The sequence below is a fragment of the Aethalodelphis obliquidens genome, unplaced genomic scaffold, assembly GCF_003676395.1.
Source record: "Aethalodelphis obliquidens isolate GAN/ISIS:26980383/991018 unplaced genomic scaffold, ASM367639v1 scaffold56, whole genome shotgun sequence".
Lineage (NCBI taxonomy): Eukaryota > Metazoa > Chordata > Mammalia > Artiodactyla > Delphinidae > Aethalodelphis > Aethalodelphis obliquidens.
The window spans coordinates 11,775,303-11,797,226 of record NW_020838000.1 but is presented as its reverse complement, the minus strand read 5'-3'; the positions used below and the strand labels follow the sequence as shown (position 1 = coordinate 11,797,226).

General features: G+C 40.1%; 1 protein-coding gene across 1 annotated transcript in view; it reads right to left on the bottom strand.

Moving 5' to 3' along the window:
• Positions 1 to 21,873, bottom strand: part of NEK11 (NIMA related kinase 11) — a 109,758-nt gene extending 87,885 nt beyond the window's left edge. The window contains 2 exon segments of the mRNA XM_027086481.1: positions 18,944 to 19,212; positions 21,745 to 21,873. Of these exon segments, the coding sequence (XP_026942282.1) occupies positions 18,944 to 19,161 (218 nt within the window). The 5' untranslated portion in view covers positions 19,162 to 19,212; positions 21,745 to 21,873.
• Positions 21,874 to 21,924: the final 51 nt, after the last annotated feature.

Genomic DNA, 21,924 nt, shown 5'->3' with positions numbered 1-21,924 from the left:
AGGGTCTGTCATAAGGGGGAGACTCTATTTGCTGCTCCTCCCACATGGCAATCTCCATTCTATCCTGTGCTCAAGGCTGGCTTCCTGGGCATAGGGCCTGTGCAGGCACACAGGGCGCAAAGATCGGAAGGGCCCTACACTTGGCTTAATGCTCTTTTATCACAGGCTTGAAATTCTTAATAATTTCTTAACAAGGGGCTCTGCATTTTCATTTTGTACTGGGCGCCACAAAGTTTGTAGCCAGTCCCACCTATAATATTCAAACATAAAAGCTATTTATAATTGACTCATGCTAAACTAACCAATCTCATTCTTGGTCACTGGATCAATTTTGCTTTTACACATTTGATAAAGTGAGGCAGGGCTCAAATCTGTCAATTCCCTATGTGTCCATCGCTGCTGTGAATGTTCTTAACATGGAAGGGCTGTGAGACCATGGTCACAGATGAGGAAGTCAGGAAGCCATAGGAATATCTACGGGAACTGAAACATCTTTATCTGCCGATGCAAATCAGGTACTCAGAGCAACGCTACCACCAGTGGGCTCACATAAAAATTGACTTTCTAAAGTCTGTAGAAAAGGCCAATCAAACAGGAATCAACTATGTGCACACTTTGATACAAGTGCTATTAAACACATATAACTCATACCATGTGGATAGATCTTAAGTTGGTTCAGGTCCTAAAGGGACTATATGGAAGGGTTAAATGCACATTGACAGAGCTCCCATGAATGACGAGACTCTGATGGGATTTTTATTACACTTCAAGATCAGGTTTTATTTCTTGTGGGTTGCACTTCTAAAAGTCTAACTTATGTCAGGGAAATATGACTATTAAGTTAGAATAGTTTTACCCTAACTCTAAGAATGTAGGTAAAAAGCAAAATTAATGTATATAATAAAATTTCCTCTTGTATATGAATCTCCACCTTCAGAAAAAGTACCTTGAAATAAAATTGAAGCAATTCATAGTAGTTTCAATGAGGTAAAATCTATTTTCATGAGGACCAAGAATAATAATGCTTCTCCTTAAAATAATCTGAAAATGTATTTTTAGTATTAAGGGTTCTCCTGAACAAGAGATCAGTAATACCTTGTAGTTTACCTAGAATTTTTTTTAAAAAAACTTTTTATTTGAAGCATCCTCATTGAATTACTGAAAATTCAAATGAAATGATATTGTTGAAGTACGTTGTTTTTTTTCAAAAGAAAAAGTAACACTGTAATTAATGGGAAACAATATAGAAAGACAAATTTCTGTGATTTTCGGGATCAACTTTGATCAATTTTATATTCATAGAAAGTTATGACAAAAGAAAATCAAATACTTCATCCTTTATCAATTACAGAGTTTGTTTTCAAAATGTAATGGTTAAATCCTCAGTTACAATATTCTCGGCTCTCTAGCGCACCCTAGAGCTATGCCCATCACCTCTCCTCAGTGACCTCAGCTGTAGTAAGGGAACTGTGATGGAGGCTTTGGGATATTAGGAGATGAGTCCATGTGTTTCATTTATATAGAATACAACAACAAGCAATATCCAGACATTATATCAGCAGCTTTCAACCCTCAGCCTGAAGTGGAGATTCGTCAGTGTCTAAAAAGCCCTGACCCACAGTTGGTTTGGCTTTCCCTGAGACTGGGGACAGAGGACAGAAGGAGGTGCCCACCTGTGGAAGGCATCAGTTCTGACGCCCTTGGCTATCCTTTTTCAAGTCAGAGATGGGGGCCCACGTCTGGAAGCACAGCAGCGAGGCCAGCACCATGGACAGCACCCTGGCCAGCTTTCCCACTGCGAGGGGCTTTGCTCCGAGGGAGCATCAAATGCTGCATGCTTTTCTCACTGCAGGGCACAGCCCATCTTCCGGGAGGGAGGCACCCATATCTCGGGATGACACTAAAAAATAAAAAAACAGTAGTCACTGAGCATTAGACCCATGTGCTCCCCAAGAGAAACCATTAATGCAAGTGTCTGGAGACTTTCAGGCCCCACATGGAGGACTTCCTGAGAGCCTCCATCACTGTCCCCGATCATGGGAAAACCCACGGCATACTGGCTGTTGCTGGAGGCACTGCATGAAGCTGAATGCCCCTCTGAAAACACCCACCTCTTAACATACCCCCTCCCTACCCAAGGGTGGGGCGGTGGGATATCTCCTTCGAGATCTCTCCCAACCCAATACCACAGCACCATTCATCCATGTGAAATCTCTTCAGCACAGAAGGACACACAACAAGGCAGAGATGGTGCGAACCAGACAGAGATTTCATAGACATCTCCACTGAACCTCAAGACAGTGAAATGAGGTTAAAGCCCTTCAGAGGAAAACTCAAGGGCCATTTCCCCCACCCACAGACATCTTTCTTCCCCTGTAACATGGCTCCAACCTCCAGAAAAAGGAACTGAATAACACGGTCTCTCTGTGCTATTGCCCAGACTTAGAAACACAAACATATGCAAAAATGTTGTATCCCTCTGCTACTGGGAAAACAAGAGCTTTGGTGACAGGTTTTGCTCCAAAATTCCTTCTGATGGTCTTTTATGTTGGCTTTTTTTTTTGTCAGAGTCACTATTGATTACCATTCTAATACCAAACATAATATACACCCAGCACTCCCATTCTCTTTCCCCGTTTTATTCTTTCTATAGCACTTAATCACATTCCAGTGCATTATATAACTTGATTATCCACTGTCTCTCTCTCCTTAGCTCCACCAGAATGTACCCCCCTGAGAACAGACTTTGCTGTGTTCACTGCTGTATCCCAGGCCTAGAAGAGCACCTGACACAGTGAGCAACCCACCCACTCACACTGCGGGTTACTTAAGGTACACACCACTTCCTAACTGCACTGAATGAATGACTCTGTGGCATCAAGCATTTGGCTGATGTAAACTGGATCACTGTACTTTTTCCTGTGGGACTCGGTGAGATACATCCTCGAATCAAGAGAGCGACCCCGCCTCCTCACCCGGGAACAGCAAGGCTTCACTGCCTTCCTGTCCCCGGGAGGGACACAGTCCAGGCAGTTAAGGAAGACATGAGCCCTGCTCTGCTACATCTGGAAAAAGAAGCAAAGCCTTGAAGCGAGGAGGATGGAGGGACAGGGTGGAAAGGCTGCCCAACTGCGCCTCTGAAGGGTCATCAGACTGGTCCCATGTATCAGCAGACACCCGTCAACCTAAGCTATAACCTTTCCCTAGGCCGTCTCAGCAATTCCACACCCATCAGGTGGTCCAGGTGCCCTTCCCTGGAAGAGCCTCTCCTCCCTGCAGCTCCTCTGGGTTTATCATTTGCATCAACGCTTCTCATCAAAGTGACCAAAATGGCCTTCTGCTCACGATTGGAGATTCCTCAAGGGCTTTGATTGTTGACTCTTGACCAGAGCTCCAAGACAGATTGTACCCTCTGTCACAGAGACACACTGACAGCTCTGAAAGATGTCCTCACCCAACTTTAAATGTATTTCCCATTTCTGGGCCACTCCAGCTATAACACACTAGGAATTAGAATTTATAGTAATTCTATAATTATCTTGTGAGTATAGTCACATTGCATTGCACTTTTGCATGTTAAATTTTTTGTGTTTAAATTTCAATTTAAAACATATCCCATTTCTGTTGCCCTGTTTTACAAAGTCTCATATTTAATAGACCTCAAAAGAATGAAATGGCCCAGATCTCTCTCAAACTCTAAGAGACCCTGATCCCTCCCACCCCATGGCCTTTCTAATAGAGCTATTTGCACTCAAGTCCTATTTTCAGCCCAATACCAGTTCCTGGAGGACAGTGGCCATAGTGGCTTCATCTCCTTGATAGCCACCAGCTGGATGCTTGTTGAATGAAGCTGCTCTTGGCCATTCTCAAGGACAGTGGAGAGTGACATTTAGTTAAATATATGGCTTTTTCTTTCGATATAGAGGATGCATACATCTTCGTGTACACCGCTAGGAAATGTCCACCTAATACATAGATGGCAAGAAAAAACAAACCTATTTCATGCCAGTTAAAACAGTCTGTGAAGATAAAAATATTTTTCCAAATTTATTTCTCAGCTGACTTGTGCTTTTCCTATGAAGAAATTAAAAATGCGTTAGTGACCTATTCTCTGCCTTTTATTCATTTAACCAGTGAAATCAAAATATTGGTAGACTGTAACCAAATGAAGATGACTTTATGGACCTGAGTTAATCCTGCCGGTAGAGATGCTGCCCCCTCGGGAGTTGGTCTGCATGTCACTTTAGCACCACCTGCTGGTCATGATGGTCAGTGTTGAAACAGTGACTTTCATTCCAATTCCTCTTACTGAATCGCTTGTAAATTTAAATACCACGTATGCTTGTGACCAATAATTTCAACATGGTGGCACGGTGTCCAACATGGGTAGTAACTCCTAAGCCGGGCTCCTCAGAACACTAGTGCTAATCAGAGGGGCCTGGGGAAGGGAGTTCAGTGGCTGAACACACTTGGGAAAAGCTCTTGAAGGGTCACAATTTAGCCAGCAGATTTCAGGCTCTGAAGAGTTCCTCAGCAAACAAACTGGTTTAATTTTGTGGAGCCAAGTGTTTTCCAAACTCATTTAATCATGGAACTCCTTTTTACACAGAATATCTATTAACCTTTTCAGGTACTCTAGGGCTTAAGGTCAGAGGGCACTGAGGCTGTCCCAAAATATCACAGCTGTAAATGTTTCATTGTATCGACTGCCTGCCTACCCACAAACTAGACAATTTTACAATATGATTTTTGCTTATAAATAACTTGCCAACAGATTTACACCCTTTACCTCCAAGACACACAGGATGGCAAAGTGACATTGTCATCACTATCACTTCACAGCCAAGTTATTTCAAAAAGTGAAAAATCATCCCACCACGAGGCCTCAATAACAAGTTTCCAGCAGCGCTTCTCAAACTTTTCCAGCAAAACAGCCCTAGTAGCAAAGAAGGAAAAACTCATACCCTGGAATAGGACTTCCAAAAGCAGAACATGTCTCTGAAATCTCAAGCTTTATTTTAAAAATTCATGCAAGGAATAGTGACATGTTTGTGAAAGGACAAATGTTCAGGGTTATACACTGCAGCAGTATTTTTAATAACAAAAGATTAAAAACAACCCAAATATATATCAACAGGAAAGTAGCAAACGTACAATAGAATGTACTATATAGTTGTTAAAACAAAGAATGGGAACATTCTCTTCATACTGACATGGAAAGCTCTCCCAGATATTTTGGCATATGAAAAAAACATGAAACAGAAGTGTGTAATACGCTAGTTTTTATCAGGAGACAAAAATAATCTATATTCCAGAGTCGCTTATAGATGCACAAAGCAACTCTGGAAGGATCCATGGGAAACAAACTGGTTACGTCTTGGGGAAGAGAATGGGAATTCAGAAAAAGGGGGACAAGGATGAGAGGAGACTTTTAACAGTACAGCTTTTTATATTTACTGAGCCATATAAATATGTAACCTATTAAAATTATAGTAAAAATTATGCAATTTTTAAATTTTACTCCATGACATTCACACTTGTCCTAAATTTTTTTAATTACTCATATATTTTCACAATAGTAAAACTAAATCCATATTTAAACTCCTGCTTGGTGGGTTATCTGGGACACCATATGTATGGTCCAGTGTGAAAGGTATGGGTTCAGGCCATTTAAATCTTGCGTAAATATTTAGCCTTCATTTCATTTGGAGAACCAACATCAACACAAAAAAATCTGGAAATGCTACTAAAAAATTCTTGCTCAACAGTTTGGGATTTTTATCTACAGGCTGGGGTTTTTAACCAGGGAAAGGTTAACCTCAGCAACTTAGAACTCTTATACTCAAAATCAGTACTAACCTACCTAAATAAGAAAGTGACACCACACTGAGATGGTGCCCAGAGTGTGAAGCTCACAGACTTCTGCCCATTCTTCAATGACAGTGAGTCTAGGGGCAGCCAAACCCCAAAGGCAAACCTCTGCTTTACAGCCAAAGTAACTGGAATTTCAAACTCTCCAACTATTTTCAACACATTTTTAAAAGCTTGGTAATTATTTTTAAAATTAATCAGTCTGGCTTAAGTCAAACAATTTCCTATTATATTTACTTAATAGAAAAAATAATTAGGCTTCTTTTGGTTACACTTTCACAACACTTTTTAAAAATTTATTTATTTTTAATTTATTTATTTTTGGCTGCTTTGGGTCTTTGTTGCTGCGTGGGTTTCCTCTAGTTGCAGCGAGCAGGGGCTGCTCTTCCTTGCGGTGTGCGGGCTTCTCATTGTGGTGGCTTCTCTTGTTGCGGAGCACGGGCTCTAGGTGCGCAGGCTTCAGTAGATGTGGCACGCAGGCTTCAGTAGATGTGGCACGCGGGCTTCAGTAGTTTTGGCTCGCGGGCTCTACAGTGCAGGCTCAGTAGTTGTGACACACGGGCTTAGTTGCTCCGCGGCATGTGGGATCTTCCCGGACCGGGGCTCGAACCGGTGTCCCCTGCACTGGCAGGCAGATTCTTAACCACTGCACCACCAGGGAAGTCCCACAACACTTTTATTAAAATGCTTTTTATATAACATATGTGAAAAACATATGGCATTTCTTTATATGAAAGATATGGGCTCAAAAATAAATAAAACACAACTCAGATATAACTCTGATGCAACAAGCAAACGTAGCATGACTAATGTCAATAAAATGTACTATAGGTACCCTGTGCATTTTATCCCAGAAAAGATATTCTAAGGACAAGTTTTGCATCCTTGTTTACCTCCTAGGAGTGGTTTAATAAACCAAAAGTGCTATAAATGTCTCCTAAATTATCTCAAACTGAAATTTTATTTCTAGGTGTAAATAAGGCCAGAATTAAAAAGACAAACAGCGTGAAGAGATGAAGCAGTGCAGCACAACCAGCAGGGAGTCATCTGCTACTGCTTTCATCCACCCTGGTTCCATTTCAGAAGGCTGTTCTCTCTGGGATCCCTTCAGAGAAACAAACAGGCAGTGGGGACCATGAGGACTTAAAACTCTACTGCAATCTCCTGATGATCTGTTGGATATTCATGAGGTGCAGAATGATTCCACCTTTAGGTTTTATTTCAGCTGTAATAATGAGTTATGAATAATTGATCTCTAGGTAATAAATTATTCAGGTAGGCACACAGTTTCCAAGGAATCCTGGAGAGAGTCTAGCTAATGGCATAAGATGGGTCAGAGGCAGCTGCCGAGGGGACATCCCACAATCATCCCACACAGCAGAGGCAGGGTAGTCAGGGCCTCCCAGCGGGGGCTTTTCAATGAGTGGGCCATATTAATGCCTTTTGAATTAGTATAAAGTGGAAGTCCCCACAGGGCACTCCACTGTCTCTCCAGTGTATGAAACACTGAGCCCTGATCGCTTCATTCATCAGACCAGGATATTTGTTATCAGCTGAGTACAACCTCTGCTGCTGAAACTAGTGCTGAACTGAAAAACTGTGTATGTGTGTGAACACACACACACATACATATATATACACTTGTGTGTTTATGTGTATATATACACATATACATAGTTTTTGTGTTGATGTACATATATACAAAGACGTACATACACACAGGAAGTTTTTATGATTGTGCAGGGCTAGCAAAATAATGCTAAAATAAACTTTACCTGGAGGAAATTATCTACTGTTCTTGGTCTTCAAAACCTGTTGAATATACCTTACCCCTTCTGAGCTCAAAACTCAACCTCTTTAAAGATAGTAAGGCTTACTTCAGGTTTGTGTCAAGTCCCATCCTTATCAAATATCCAAATGCTTTACTTCCTAAGTAATGTTAAACTGCCTTGCAAATAACATCTGTCATTGGACCTTCTTATAATTTTCATTTCTAAAACAATTCTAAAAATAACAGAAATTATTAAGTTAGAGCTCAATAATCATTGTACTGAAATATCTTTCAAAGAGCACATGAAATAAAAGCAGCTGATCAACAAACTGCAAATCTAATTACTGTAAAAACTGCATTGGCTGATCTTGCCCCCAAACCCACAATATCTGTACTTGCGTGAGGCCCAGGAGATGCAAGACGTAGGGAGACAAGGGAGAGAAGAAATGAAGGGCTGCCAATCTTCCTCAAATCTCTCCTGAGGGAAGGCAGATGTAGCTACATTAGGTTTTTAGAGGTTTCTCCAAACTCAAACTAATAGAGAAGTGGAAACATCAATCAAACTTTAATTAAAATGCTGAGTGCCAACTGCATATAGGAAGTTGAGCAAACTAACACCTGAACACATTCTAATCAAAGTTGCAATATTCCAAATTTTCTACTCTTAGAAATTTGGAAACCTAAATATATGAATTTAACCTTCCTTCCTCACTTGCTCAATAAAGGTCATGAAAAAACAAAGCCTATGATTTTTCTCTGATCTGAAAACAAGAAGATTGATTGGTCTGAACCCAAAGATTAAAAAGCAACATTAAGCTTAAGCTACCAAATTTCCTATTGATTATCACGAGCAGCTACAAAATCAACCAGTTTAACAACCTTAGAGGTTTCATACATCACGGTCCAAGGTTCATATTCCCTAAACACATTTATTAAGGTGTAATTGGCACTGATACACTGCACATATTTAAGGTATATAATCTGATAAATTTTGACATACGGATATGTCCAGGAAACCATCTCCACAATCACGACAATGAGCATGCACATCAGCTCCAAAAGTTTCCTCATGCCCAGGGTTTGCTTTTTCAATAACTAAAATTTGGGGTGGATTTTTCACATGATTACTAAATAGTAGCACTGCTATCCTATTAAGTATGTTCTACAACATGTCAAAGGTTTCATAACTGTTCATTCATACTTACAATTATCAGGTAACAGGGGCTATGAAAGCAGCTGAGAAATAAAATGTGATTGTATCCCTGTTAAACTATGGAACAGAAATTCAATTTCACAGTATTTTAAAGCAATGAGGTCACATAATATTAACTGCTTATTTTTAATACTACATGAAATTATACAATGCAATATAAATTGTATTATTTATACAATTTATACAATTGTAGTGTAGTACACAAGCTACTTTTAGAAATCTTTGGTATTAACTATATCTATTGATATTTCCCATATAAATTTACAAATCACTAGTTCTAGAAATGAAGCTTAGGAATAACTGACCAAGAAGCTAATAGTAACATAAGCGTTATTGTTTTTCTCCCTTGTTGACTTTTAAGTCACCTACGTCATGCTAAGTTCACTATTTAGATATGGATGTCATGGCAACCAAACTTTTTTTTTTTTTTTTTTTTTTGCGGTACACGGTCCTCTCACTGCTGTGGCCTCTCCCGCTGTGGAGTACAGGCTCTGGATGCACAGGCTCAACGGCCATGGCTCACGGGCCTAGCCGCTCCATGGCATGTGGGATCTTCCCGGAACGGGGCACGAACCCATGTCCCCTGCATCGGCAGGCGGACTCTCAACCACCACGCCACCAGGGAAGCCCAACCAAACTTTTTCCCCAGGAAAATCTGCTCAAAAGTAACAAAGTAAGCCAGAAACTAATTTTAACCTGAGAGTTTTCTGCCTTCTCATTTCTTTGACGATTAACTTATAGATGAATCTCATTTTCCAAGTTATTTAAAGGTGGATGGTATCACAACTCAAATTTTCACCTCAAAATATTAGAAAGGTGGGTACTAGCCAAAACTGCCCATACCTCCTCCCAGGTCAATGCATGTGTCAAAAAAGGAAGTGGACCAGTTCAGAAGGGAAAGGACTGGGAAAAGAAGATGCCCCTCAGATGGTCCTGCAGGAACAAGTGACAGTACAGGGAACTGCCCACTGTGTGGCAGGCCCAGCACTGGTTGGCTTGTCCCGCCAAAAGCTGTTGGAGGAAAGGATCTCCCAAGAAGGCCGCTTGAATAGAACCAAGAACAAGAAAGGCTAGTTACAAATTATACTCAACGGTGTCATGCTTGCTTTAGCATCAGGAAACTAAAGTTAGCCCGGAAAATATTGGATTTGGTCATCGAGGTTCCTGTGGAATCTATCAAAAATCACCTCAGTCTTTGCTATAACACATCTTGCCAGAAAAAAAGTCCTTTGTTAGGGGATAAAAACTTGAACTGTCCTATGCCCATGAAGCTTTGTTCTTGCATTTTGTACATTCATCCTTAAAGTATTTTGTTTTATTTATTGAATAAATGAGACAAAAATCACATTTAAAGTAATAGGCTTACACAAATCTCTTGTTTTTAAAACTTGGGGTAGTCAACAATGACAATGTTGAAGGACCAGCATATCCAATTACATTTAAAAATTATTATTTACTAAAATCGCTTAGATATTCCTCCCCCCATCTCATACACTTATGAAGAATAACATTCCTTATTTCCTGGGGGTATTATTCAGTGTTAGCAAAACCATTAGCTTCCCTACTCACAAATCCACCAAAACAATACATTGGAAGAATAGAGTGGGATAAGGAAAGAATTTAAACAACCAGTCTGAAAATCTAATAAATATACTATAGTAATTTATCTACACTCTTTTCTTGTCAACAGTCGTATTTTAAATAAATCACTTTTGTTTTCTTTCAAACAATAGTAATGTAAGAAAAAAGCATTTTAAAAAAGGCTTTTTGTGTGCTGTTGTCTTCCTTCTAAATGCTTCTTGGTGATTCAGTCTTCAAGCAGGCTTGTTTGGCCCCCTGCCCAAGACAAAATGAAATGGAGGGTTTCCCTGCATCCTACTTATCCTAAAATATTTTATTTATTAGTCATCTCTCATCTGTAAATATTAAAAACTAGATAAAAAGCTCATTGATTCTTTTATGCTAATACATGCAGCAAAGCAGCCTCAGGAAGATGTAAATCATTTACCCCAGAACGTCAACCTCATTACCATGATTGAGGTAAGTCAGTGTGCAACCTGCCTTCTCTTCTCTCCTTTTCCCTTCCAGCTCCCAACCCTTACATGTTGCAAAACTGCCAGAAGCTCAGAGGCTTGAGTTACTGCAGACCAAGAACTGGCAAAGCCCAAAGTGAAGTCTAAGTTCAAACTTACCCTGTCCAGATTTACCTAGGTGGAACCTACACACAATATCCTCCAGAACATGAACTACTTTAAAAGAGATTTTAAGATGCACTCATAAGCTTTATTAAAAGACTGAAGATTTTAAGGGGAAAAAGACATGATCACTACAATTAAAAAAATGAAGAAAACTGTATTCTCTGGTAGGGAAAAATAGAAAGAAATCATTAGTTTCCTCCAAATTGTCTTCATAACTCTCCACTGCATAAACCACTGAATCCTATTAAATTAACTCAGCCCACTCAATAACCCAATTCTACCATCACAGATGCCCACTGGGGAGAACTCCTGTTAATACTATAGAAATAACAGCTTTAATAAGAGTGCAGAGAACAGGCTCAAAGCTGGACTCATTAAATCTACTGTTTTATTTAGAATGACTCAAAACTGAAAGTAAGGATATGTTAAAATAATTAAGTAAATCAGACAGAAAATCCATAAATAGGTGTTAGTAGGTGCATTGGTGTTAGCAGGTGCAAAATATAAACAGTAGCTTTACTGAAGGCTATCTGCTATTAAATAGCAGAAATTACTGTCACATTCTGAGTCACTGAAAGCTGTTTCAAATATTATAAAAATCTATGCATTCTAGTTAAGAACTATTACTCATTTTTAATTATTTTTGACACTGGCAGGCTACTATAATCAATTTATTAATTCTCTAAGAGGAAATAATGTCCTTTTTTGTAAACAGTGAAAACCTATACACAGAAAGGGAGGCTTTTTAGTTTATTCCTTATAATATGAAAACTGACTTCTCCATTTCTCAATGTGTCAGAAATAAACTTGAAAATGGAGGAAGTCCTTTTTCTCTAATTACAACTGAGCATCTGAGCAAATGTGGCCATAATCCATAACTGGCTCAAATATTCTTCAACTGAATGCACAGAATGCCCATCACTTCTCAGTGATCGAAGCTCAGTTATTCATTAGTTTTCCAGACTTAAACCATTGACAGAAAGGATATGATGAAACAATCATTACATCAAATCTCTGAGGATGCAAAAAGGCACAATAGTATTTTACTTCTACTTCAAAGAGAGTACCAGAATCTACCTAGCCAACAAGAAGGAGCTAAATGATATTAAAGCCATATGGTGGACTATTATGCAGGCATATTATATGATGCTTTTAAGAATATTCGATAAGATGGGAAAATACTTATATTTTAGTGTTTCCAAAAAAAGATGCAAAATTATATATACACTGAATGGAAATGTTCTCCCATCCTTTTGCCTAGTTCAGTGGTCCTCAAACTGCAGTTCTCAGGCCAGCAGCAACAGCTGTTAGAAATGCAAATTCTCAGACCCCACCGAGACTTGCTAAACCAGGAAGTTTGGGAGTAGAGCCCAGCAATCTGTGTTTTAACCTGCCTTCCAGTTCTGATGCCCAATAACACGTGAAAACCACTGGCTAGTTCTTAATCATTCTTGAGGTCTCAGCTGAAACGGCATGTTCTCAGGGAGGCCTTGCCTCACCAAAGCTCATCCTGCCATCTTAGGTCTGTTGTACCTACAGCAACCAAGACTTTTCTTTCACAATACTTAATGGCAGTTTGTAATTATTTACTTTTATGATCATACAATAAGTGATTTTCTCTCCCACTAACGCAGATACTCTCAAGCCTAGCTATACATTCAAATCACCTGGAAGCTCTCAAAAATCCAGATGCCTGGGGTGTGGCCCAGTTAAAACAGAACGTACTGGGGTGTGACTCAAAGGTGTATTTTTAATATTGTTATTTTACTGTTCAGCCACAATTGAGAACCACCCAAATCAAGCTCCTTAGAGAGCAAGTGACCAGAAAATGGGGACCAGATTCGTTGAATGAATATGTGAAGTTTCTTCTACTTTTATTATGTGGATTTTTTTCAAGCTTGCACATGGTATAAAATCCCAAATGTACAAAAAGTGTTCAATGAAAAGCAAGTCTCCTTCACTCCTCGTCCTCAATCTCTGAGGCAACCACCATGACCAATGCCATATGTTTCCTTGAAGATTAAATAAATGTCTGTCAGTGCTTACAGAAAAGACCAGAAGTTGGGTGGCAGGATTACAGATCATTTTCCTACTTTACACACACCTGCACTTTTTGTAAAACATGCGCACATTACCTTCAACATTGGAAAAGGAGGTAGCCTAGGGTTACCTGTATGTACGTGCCTCTGGAGCTGTTCAGCAGACACACACTGGCGCTGAGGGTCCCCAGGAAAACAGTCACTTGGAACAATATTCTCTGCTATGAAGAAGAGACGCTTTATCTGGCTAATCAAATAACTGTCTAAATTGTTCCACCTATTTTGTTTTAGTTATATTTTCACTTCTGATTAGATATTCAGCTTCTCCAGACTCACACCAGAAAATGGTAGAAAGGTACATGAAAGGAGATACTCACTCATTCTAGGCCCAGAATTAAGAAGTGGCATCATGATTTATAGATTCATCTTAACTGAATTTGGTCACCAAGACTGACCATCTCGAAGTATATTAAGATGAAAAGCTGAGGAATGGCTCCTAATGTGGTGGCTTAACCATGGCTCTGTCCTTCAAAAGCCCTGACTCCCACCGCCCCACCCCTGTTGGTGGCTACTGCTCAACACAACACTTTGGAAATGGGCCGTAGGCCTGAGGTGTCCTCAGAAGGGACTGGGCTAAGGAGAGCCATTTCGCTTTACAATAAAGGACCCAGACTGTTGTGGGGTTTTTTATTACCTCTTTATAACTTTTCACCTCCTTCACTCTTAAGATCTAAGGCCACTCCTCTCTTGCTGTCAGTGTGATTAATTCTATCAGCAGCCCCCAAACCCCTCTCCTCCATATTGTCTCCATGGCTGGGTGGGAAATCTGCTTGTTAGGACTTTTGAAAATCCACTCTAATACAGGCCCAAGAGCTCTCCTGGGATGCAGGGTCCTTAGGCCTCAGTGTGTGGGCTTGAGGACACTTCTCTAAGGAATTGATAGCCTTTCCTATTTAAGATCCTCATGCTGGGAAGAAATGTCCTGTGGAGAGAGAAAGCATTTCCATGTTAACCATGTTGACTATATGTAGGCAAAGACCAAAGTGTAGGTGCACAGTTAAGGGGGGAAATATTTAGATATTACATGGACAGAACCAAGGGGGGAAAGAATGAAAGCTCTTACATAATGTACAGATACCAGTAAGATAACGACTGTATGTAGCTAAAAGAGAGCTGGGCAGTGGCCATTCCAACACCTCTAAGAGCAACCTGCCACACAGATGCTAAAGCACTGCACTGGCTGCTGGTTGTTTTATGTATGTTAATTCTGCCTCTCTTCTAGACTGGAAGTTCCTAAGGGCCAAGCCTTGTATCCTATTGCTTCAGTTTCCTCTCTGGTACTCAGTCCAAAGCAAAGGTTTATTACATAAATTGTATTAAATACTTGAGTTGACAAACTAAAAGACTAGAGCAGAAAATCAACTTCACATAATAATGTCACTGTATCTTAAGTGTGATGAAATTTTTTTAAAACCAGCATCCTATGCTGATAAGATTCATGTTGAAGTTCACCAACTATGGCCATGATTAATTGTGTATTTTAATCATGTACAAATAATCATATAATTCAGGGTAAGCCTATTTCCTTAACATCTCTTTTCTATTAAATTACACACAGTATGCTAAGGGCCAAAGTAACTTACTAGCTTATCAAAATCTTGTAGGTTTGCTTAACAAAAAATTGACAGCTTACATATATATGGAATCTAAAAAAACCCAAAAAATGGTCATGAAAAACCTAGGGGCAGACAGGAATAAAGACGCAGACCTACTAGAGAATGGACTTGAGGACACAGGGAGGGGGTAGGGTAAGCTGGGTCAAAGAGAGAGTGATAGTGTATATATGGACATATGTACACTACCAAATGTAAAACAGATAGCTAGTGGGAAGCAGTCGCATAGCACAGGGAGATCAGCTCAGTGCTTTGTGACCACCTAGAAGGGTGGGATAGGGAGGGTGGGAGGGAGGGAGCTGCAACAGGGAAGAGATATGGGGATATATGTATATGTATAACTGATACACTTTGTTATAAAGTAGAAACTAACACACCACTGTAAAGCAATTATATGCCAATAAAAATGTTTAAAAAAAACCTGACAGCTTAACAAAAATATAAAATTATGAGCTAGAATTAGAATAATCTTTAGGAATATGAGTTAACATTATCACACCTTCAACATCCATTAGTCCAGAGTTTCCATAATTATGAAAGAAAATATTCCCAAATACTGTTTTATGAATTTCATGACACAGAATATAATAAAGTAAAAACCTCTATCTCATTCACTAATCATTTTAAGCTTAATTTTATTCTACTGTGATAACTAAAAAAAGAATACCAGATATATATATATTTTTTTAAATTAATTAATTAATTAATTTATTTATGGCTGTGTTGGGTCTTCATTTCTGTGCGAGGGCTTTCTCTAGTTGCGGCGAGCGGGGGCCACTCTTCATCGCGGTGCGCAGGCCTCTCACTATCGCGGCCTCCGTTGTTGTGGAGCACAGGCTCCAGACGCGCAGGCTCAGCAGTTGTGGCTCACAGGCCCAGTTGCTCCACGGCATGTGGGATCTTCCCAGACCAGGGCTCGAACCCGTGTCCCCTGCATTGGCAAGCAGATTCTCAACCACTGTGCCACCAGGGAAGCCCCAGATATTTTTATGCCAAAAAAAAAAACCCCTCTTGAAACATACATTAATCAAGTGTAATGCCTGTGGCCTTTTTTTTTTAATTCCATAGCGAATGCAGAAAGTCAATAAAAATGCAAAGGAATATGGTATTTACATTGTAATTAAAATTCACAACATCATAGTATATGAAAAATGTCGATGGTAGAGTGGTGCCCTCATGTGGCACAGTGATAAATTGCAACTGTCTAACGGGAAAGTTCTTTGATTAATTAAATCTAAAGTGCATATCGCCTGGACCTAGAGTTCACAGAGGCTGGTAACAAGTGTCCTACAGACCAGCTGGGGCTCACGGTCTACCTAAGTCCCTCCTTTAACAAGGGTACCACGGGGTAGTCTGGCATGTAAAGGTACCATACACTTTCCTTATTATCTCAGAAGGTTAGGGGTGTGTCTGCAAAACGTGAAGAGAATCAGATCTACTCTGATCTGTTAAGGGAGCAGCATTCATAACATTACAGAAATCTTTTTAGAAGGTATTTTCTATCCAGCCCTTAACCAATTTCCTATGTTTATGGCCTAGTATGTAAAGCAGAATTTAAAACCTTATCTAACCAAATTGCTTGAAGAAAGGGTGGTACTTGTTGATGTGCTTTGATCACAAACCAAAGGTTCACCTGTCAACACACTCAGGAAAGGATCCTAAAAATATGAGTTTAGTTTCCTGCCTCTGTATATGCATTAAACACAACAACCGCTGATGAGCTGCTGCCTTACACAGCTAAAAGATCAACATTCTGAGGACAAGTTTCCTTCCGACAGCCATAGAGATATGAAAGAAGAGATATGAAAGAAGAGATGGCAACAGAAGCGTTACAATCTCAAGAAAGATCCTAGAAGAAGGTTTTAAAATCACATACCTGACACCACATTGCTTTGCTTGGGAGACTTTCCTCTCTTAAAAGTGTAATGTAAAAAGAAAAGCTTCCATTTAGTAGAGAGTTTCAGTTGCAGTTATTGGGTGGTGTCTAAGAAAACTGAAGCTCAGATTAGGAACCTGCATAACCTTAATCTCAGTTAAGAACAAGACTGGCTTTACTTCCTGACCTGTTCACTTCAAAGCCTGTGGTCTTAACCCGTGACACTGTACTGCCTTCCTTTGAGCATTCTAAGATTTTGTGAGCAGCCATATCCATGATTCTTCATGATTTCAGCAGTTCTAAAAGTCAAACGTCTACAAAAGTAGGCAGGTAGTGGAAAGATGTAAGAAACGGTGAGGAGTGGCGGGAACGTGGTGAATTGGAGCAGAGTCCAGGGTCTGCCTAAAGAGGGCCGCTGCCTGCAGCTCCAGCCCACACTGGCTACACAGGCGGCAGTGTTAGCAAATATTTTGATTTTTTTCAAGAGAAGATGAAAAGCTCAATTTTATGAAAGCGACCCATTTTTAAATACTGGCAACTAATTTAGATTTAAAAAGAAACAACTCTGCAAGCCAAACAAAAGACATCTGAAAGTTGAATGTGACCAGTACGTAATATGTTGTAGAGATTCTGATGATGAATGATGCCTGTCCAAGAGATTTTAGACTAGACCTTTGGTATCAAATGATTTGTCAATTATCCTCACTATTGAATTTACTCTACAAATCTAGGCTTCGTCTGCCATCTTCAGCTCAAGTCATACGTCCTAAGATGAGTTCAGGTACAGTGAAGGTCACTAACAAATCACTTCCCATTCAACAGGCCCCAGCCCCCTCATCCCTCTCATTCTCCCCCCGCCTCCCTACACACACACACACACACACACACACACACACACCCATCACCTCAAGTCTGAAACTTTCAAGTTTGGTCTTCGACATCTCATGTCACATCCCTTTAATCAACTTTTTTTTCCTATTCTCTTAAATTCTTCACATTCCTCATTAGTTGAAGAAACCAAAATTGGATACATTCTTTACATTATGATTTTTATAACTCTTGGGTCAGATTTAGGCCTTACTCTTAATGTTTCCATAAAGGGTCTCTAGTAATTTTCATAAATTTATCATCCTGTTCTAAACAGCTGGAAGAGTATACCTCTAGGATTTAAGGTAAAAATTTATTTTTTGGTAGAAGTCATAAAGCATGTTCAGGACACCAGAAAAGTGCCCAGCATTATTCCCATTCTTCACACAGGAATTTATCAAAAATTATGAAGTCTAGATAACTACTTTTTAAAATTCTGGACACAGAGACCATTTAAAAGGCTGATTTTTAAATAAAATAGTAGCATCAGTAACATTTGCTTTTATAGTTCCTATGACATATTAAGAAGTAAAAAAGTTTATCACACTGATTTTAAGTCCACAGTCCTATGGGCAAAAGCTGGAACAATTTAGAGTAGCCTCAAAACCTCTGAATGAAAGAGTAGATTATGGGATGGAAATCTGTTCTTCTCAAGGGCTGATTTCTTGTATCACTCTTCCTTCTCCCTTCTCTTCCTCCTGTGTTTGACGTACAAGTTTCTTATCCTAACTTCAGTTCCAACTAACTTTTCACTGCAGCACATTCAAACAACTTTAAGCTAAAAATGAAGATTCATCCTTATTTGTAAGAGATGTACTGTCCAACAACATTAGAGTTTTTCTCTACCATGGAAGTTTACAGGGTTTGATTAAAATCAAAGGAAAGGAAGTAACAAGAGGGTCATCAATATAAGATAATTTTAGATGGGAGCCCCTGTGTGGTTTAAATGTCTAATTTGAGGGCTGTATGACTACAGACTTTGAAAACCTCCTCCATGGGAAAAAGCCATGCAAAGTCAATACCGTATTTCCTTCAGTACACTCTATTCACCTCAAATGTGAATTACCATCGATTTGTATTTCCTAACATTTCTAAAAATGCAGTCATTATAAACAATTCTTATTTTCTCATTCAAGTCCCAATCAAGTTAAGTGGAAGCAAGGCTGTAATTGAGACTTTGGTATGCATAAAAATCTTACTTTCACATAATCTACCCCATTTCCCTACTCTAGGTCACTTGGGTACTTCACTCACCTTCTGAAATGCCTTTAAAAATCTCATCTGAAGACATCATTCAAGGAGATTTTCTATCTCTTACTAAATTCTTACTTTAATGCAAAAAGCAAAGTAAACAGTACTCCGTGTTTTTAATCAGCTAAGAGCTGCACACACACAGCAGCCAACTCAAGATTTGCATTAAGTATTTTTTACTTACAATTCCTCTCCTTGTTTGGCTTTCTTCTCTGACACTAGATAGACAGTTCCAAAAGTTCCACTGCCAAGTTTCTGTTGAAGCGTGTATCTTCTTGCGATCAAGGGCTTTGGACATGTGGAAACAGCTATTGATCCACTCACACACTTAGCAGCCTCTCGGAATTTCAGCATTGATCCAAACAAGAGAGAACTGTTTGTTTGCTTATCGAAACTCAACATGCAAGTCTCCTAGGAGATGGTCAAATGCATCCGAGTAGTGTCGGTCAATGCCTTAAAGAGGAAAAATCCAGTGGTGAGGTCTAATGCGTGCTGAACTATTCCTAACAAAAAGTGTAAGTTTCTGACACTGATACCTGTACCTTGATTAGTGGACTGAACAACCCAATATTGGTTAACCTTAATTGAGAAAATGTTAAAAGGTAGAGATACTGCAGATTCCAATAGAAGGCAGTCTTTCACAAAAACAGAGACTTCCCTCAGGCATCTAAATTCGGCAAAACTGAGTAACAGTCAAATTTCCCCAAGTTCTGAGATGTATATATGTTTTCCAATCAATAATCTGTTTAAGACTTTATACTCCCTACCTACTTTTTAAAAAACATCCAAGTACAAGAACTTTATAATTTCCTAAAATCTACATATCTGCATCAAGCTTTATGTATTCTTTCTTCCCACCTTATGTCTATTTTGATTAATAAATGGTGAGTTAGGATTAAACCAGAAATTAGCATGTTGCTGGTTTCCTTCGATTTTTTTTTCCTGTGGACTTTAAACCATGATATTTGAATTTATTAGATGTGAAGAGGGATATGGATTCGAAATGAATTTTTTCCCATCCTAAGCAAATTCTGATCCAATGTCTGAAGTTTTTTTATTATGCACACTGTGTATAGAGTAATCTCCCTGGATTGGAAACAAGAAGTGTCACAAATGCAGTTCAAATCTAAAATTGTATTTTAATGTTAGCTGAACATAAATTTCTTATAGGTAAATCTGTAATTCCTCAAAAAGCTATAAATGTACAGCGGAATTATGAAAGGCAGGACTGTTTCATATGAGTATGTGTATGGTAAAATCACTTTTATTTCATCAAAATGTAAAATGTTTTGTTAGTAATTATGAAAAGTGGGTTTTATTTTAAATCCATAAGAAAAACATGATTTTAATAATTAATGAGAACAGAGTGTGTAGTACAGGGAACTCTATTCGATGCTCTGTGGTGGCCTAAATGGGAAGGAAGAGGGGATATATGTACACGTGTGGCTGATTCACTTTGCTGTACAGCAGAAACTAACACAACATTGTAAAGCAACTATACTGCAATGAAAAAAACAAGGAAAGAAAACATGATTTTAAATTGAAGACTGTGCTCTGGAGTCAGGTCAGTCCATATTCAACAATTCCAAAGCTATAAGACAAAAACCTATTGTGCATAATGACAAAACAAGATGCTATCTGTGTACTTTGGGGTACATGGCCAGCGGACTTCATCATGGTGGTGGCCAATTACAAATATCCTTGGAACAGAACATAAACAAGGAAATGTCTATTTACAGCATTTCCCTTCTTGAAATAATGTATTAATCAGTTAAGTTTCACCTAATGCCAGTGAGAAGGAAAACTAGTAATCAGAGAAGGAAGGAAAGGACGGAGGGAGGGAAAAACCAAATCACCTAAGTGGCTATGTGATCACGACAATACTAAAACATCAGCATTGGGTTGGAACTTCAGAGCTGGGGCCCATACCTCAAAATGCCTGAATTATGTGGGATTATCAATATTACAGAAATTAGTGAAATCTACTGCTGAAAAAACAACTGGAGAGCAGGGCTCCCAATGTGTCTTTGTGTGCTTCCTCCGATCACATAAAAGTGATGCTTTCTGGCCAAATTAAGCTGTTAAAAAAAATGTATGGACTCATGGCCTTTTCAAATGTAAAGGACACTTTCAGTAATCCTCCTTACTGGAGATAAAGGTCCCTGTCTAGGGAAAGTCAGAATAGTTCTGAGAAGTCCAATTTTCCAGGGGCTCTCATTTGTAAATGAGCATTTAAGCCCAGCAGTGTCTAAGCAATGTGGCAAGGCTACAGAGTACCTCGGGACTAGGCTCCCTCTGGCCCAGCCTCCCAGTAGCAGCCCGGCCGCCCCCTCCCCAGACCACTCAGTCTCCTCTGTGCGACCACAGAGCCACCCGAGAACTGGTAAGCGTCCACTCGCCCCCACCTCACAGAGGTTGTAAAGGAACCTGAGCGCAAGGAACACGCCTTCTTTATCTCTGGGTCCTCGGTGCCTGGCACACAGTAGGTTTTCAGTAAACTCTGTTAAGGCAGATAAGCGTCCAGCAGACCAGCTTGCTGCCCAAGGGGGGCGGGGGGGGGGTATGTGGTGGGAAAGGGAGAGACGGTTCACAAAGCTGCACGTTGACCCTTAGTGGGGGAACTGTGGGGCTGGGGGCACAGACAGGGAAGGACAGTGTTTACCTGTCTCCTCCTAGGTAACAAGAGGAAGCAGATCTGACACCGGATTCTGCTAAAGTAGGAATCTAACCTTAAAGGTAAACCTTAACCCTAAGGTTAAAAGAATAATTCCTTGCCTCAAGTATTTTAAATTTACATTTTCGCAAAGCGGGTTAACACAAACGGAGGAGGCACAAGCCACACATCCTCCCGGGACCGGAGCAGGTCCGGGAGGTAAGAGCCGAGGGAAGTGAGGAGGCGTGGGCTCGGAGGCCCGGAGAGGCGGCCCTGAAACCATGACCTTCCCGGCGCCGGGAGCCCACGAGCCCCGAGGAGCCTCCGCGTACCTTTTCGGGTGAAGGCCGAAGGGTGGTAGCACCGCGCGCGCCCAAGGGCCAGCCAGTAACCCGGACGCCGGAAAAGGTGCCTCACATTCTTGCAGCGGGGCCAGCGAAACTCGGGACCTAGGTTGCCAGGGAGACGGCGCGGGGCGTGCCGGGAAGTCGAGCGCGGCCGCTGGGCGCCGT